At 31.3% G+C, this 2,739-nt stretch overlaps 1 protein-coding gene across 1 annotated transcript; it reads right to left on the bottom strand.

The window, feature by feature from the left end:
* Positions 1-1,037: 1,037 nt before the first annotated feature.
* On the bottom strand, positions 1,038-2,007 carry LOC135127343 (putative nuclease HARBI1). Its single transcript, XM_064053788.1, has 2 exons — positions 1,678-2,007; positions 1,038-1,610 (listed from the first exon to the last, which is right to left on the bottom strand). Exons 1-2 carry the CDS (start codon positions 2,005-2,007, stop codon positions 1,038-1,040), a joined length of 903 nt encoding a protein of 300 aa, XP_063909858.1.
* Between the last annotated feature and the right edge of the window lie 732 nt (positions 2,008-2,739).

Here is a 2,739-nt window from a genome sequence, read left to right as displayed (position 1 = left end):
TAAAAAGATGCTAATACTTATAAGTAAATACTTATTTTGATAAGTTTATGCTTATCCACAAAATGCATAAAATATCCGAGTCATCGAATTTCAAAAAATTATATTCTCGTTTGACTGCGCTGAGCACCTTAAAAAACCAAAAATGTCGACAAGTGACGAGTTTAGTGATGAGGAACGAATAGATGAATGCCACACAAAAAATGATTTAGTTTTTGTAGCAAAATTTGTTAAAAACAATCCTATTATTTTAAACAAGGCGAAAACACCAGCGATAACACACAAGAAGGAAAAAGCGCTTCTGTTATTAAACAATGAAATAGAAGGTAAGTGAAAGATAGAAACTGAAATATAATTTATTATCCGAGAATCTCTTGCAGCAAATTTTGGAAAGAAAACTGATGTCAAAAAAGTATTGAAACAAATCAATAATTTAAAGACAATTGTAAAAAAGAAAACAGACCAATCGCTTACAGGAAATAAAAAAAGCAAGCTAAGCACCGCTAAAAAATTTATTTTTGAGGCTATGAACGCCGGTGAACCAAATCCCGTATTGGAAAAAGTGCCTGGTTATCCTGTTCTGACGTAAATCAATTTATATGTGTATTTTTTTCTTATAGGAAAAGTTGAAATAGGTGCCAGTTGCACTAAACTGTTACAATCACCACCAGAAGAAGAAACAAAACCTCCAAAACCAAAAAAAACAAAAATATTAGACAAATATGAGACGGAAGAAACTAAGAACTTAACAACTTCAGAATTGCAAAGACTCGTATTACTAGAACATTTAGAACTTATTAGGCTTCAAAAAGCAAGACTAAGAGAAAATAGTTTAATTAATGTGTTTAGTGAAGAAATTTTGTAAAAAATGTTATTAATTTTTATTATCTTTAGTTTCATTTGCATTTGTTAATTAAATATTTTGAAACATTATTTCAGTTAATTCATTTCTTTTTCTTTGACCTTCACGTCGTTGAACTTCTTGTGCTGGATCATTATTATCTTCTTCATGTAGGTTATCATCGTCATTATCATTATCATTATTTTCTTCTTCCAATACCTACAGCTTCATCTTTAAGATATTTAGCTACGCTGTGGAGAACGAAACAGGCTGCAATAAATGATGGAATGACAAGTAGACGCAATGGTATGATATTCTGGAGTGTAGGAAATCTTTGCTTTAATTGCCCAAAACATCTTTCTATTATAACCCGCTCACGTTTTAACAGATTATTAAAGGCCTCTTCCCTTGGTGTGGCTGGATTTCTGTAAGGAATCATCAGACATTTTTCTATACTGTATCCGTGGTCTCCCAATAGCACAGCATTATTAAAAGTTCTGAAGACCCGGCACACAGAACTGTTCCTCCAGATGCGACTGTCATGTACCGATCCTGGCCACTCAGCACTGACACTTGTAAAATATTCCTCCGCGTTACATGTTGCTTGCACATTAAGAGCAGGGAACTGTTTTCTGCAGATGTATTCATTGCCATGTCTATTTACATGAATTTTTTTAATTCTGATTAATGTACAGTCAATAGCTCCAATTGCTGTGGGAAAATTATATCTTCTTAACCATCGATGTTTTTCTTCTTGTATGGCTTCATTGTCCTGCAATTCACATAAATTTATCATGCCAAGCTGATAGGGTAAGAAAAAGTATTTGCTGTCGTTTTACCTGGGGAAACCGAATCCAAATGTGCGCTTTGTTCATAATCTTTTGGGCAACACACTTTATAGTATAGGAAACTGCAGGCTGGCTAACTCCTATATCTTCGGCGACTCCAGTCTGAAAACCTGGATCGGCTGGATACCGCAAAAAAATTTTCATTTTTGTAAATGAGTCCAGATTGCCACCTCTTGTTTCATTGCTGGTTCCAAGAAAATGTTCTGCCATCCACATCACATTTTCACTTGTAAAACGATATAATCGAATAAAATCCCGTTCAGGAGGGTTCTGTCTACATTGTTTATAAGTTTTGCGAGCACGCACTTCGTAGTTGAACATTTCTCACAATTTTTTTTAAGTCTTTGCTGTCGTAAGTACGTCAAATAGCATGCTTATAAATTTATAAGTAGATACTGAATTCTGTAAGTATCAGCTTGATTTTATTTATACGGTCTTAAGTAAATACTGATTTTGATAAAAAGTATGAGCATATACTTTTCCTATATAAGCATATACTTTTCAGCATCAGTTTTACTTATGTTTTATTAATACAAATGTAAGCATTTCCTTAAAAAACTGTCAGTATCAGTAAATACTTACTTTTATTAATACTACCCAGTGGTCATTATTTATCTGAATATAGAAATAGTTTAATTTTTTGCTGAGTGGGTTTTTCAGTATTTATTTTATTACATAAGTTCAGTCAAATAAATTTGAAATATTTTGTTGCTATTACTTCAACAACTAAATACAATACATTTCTGTCTCATGTTTTTTTTTAAATTGTTTAGGCAGAATATGTGTATAAAAATTTAAGATTTAACATACAAAAAACCAACCAATACCCAAAGAACTGTATATCTAAGAAATTTTGATATTTTCAATTAACCCGTAGTATAAATTAGTATCTAACAAAAAAAATAGATTTTTAGTATCTGTAAACCATTGACAAGATCTATCTACAACTGCTATCATTTTATATCTTTAATTAAATATTACACCTGTAATTATTGTTTAATTTATATTATTTTACTTAAAAAATTAGTTCGGTTTTAAAAATAAGCGGTTACT

Source organism: Zophobas morio, unplaced genomic scaffold (assembly GCF_036711695.1).
Source record: "Zophobas morio isolate AGI-343-1 ecotype UQ-CSIRO unplaced genomic scaffold, CSIRO_AGI_Zmor_V1 ptg000011l, whole genome shotgun sequence".
Classification (NCBI taxonomy): Eukaryota; Metazoa; Arthropoda; class Insecta; order Coleoptera; family Tenebrionidae; genus Zophobas; species Zophobas morio.
The sequence above is the reverse complement of the archived record's forward strand: the minus strand, read 5'-3'. Positions and strand labels throughout refer to the sequence as shown.

Excerpts from the sequence above, each read along its gene's own strand:
- LOC135127343 (XM_064053788.1), bottom strand. The coding sequence starts at position 2,007 with ATGTTCAACTACGAAGTGCGTGCTCGCAAAACTTATAAACAATGTAGA. Across the intron at positions 1,611-1,677 it reads TTTGGATTCGGTTTCCCCAG|GACAATGAAGCCATACAAGA; the intron begins GTAAAACGACAG and ends TGTGAATTGCAG.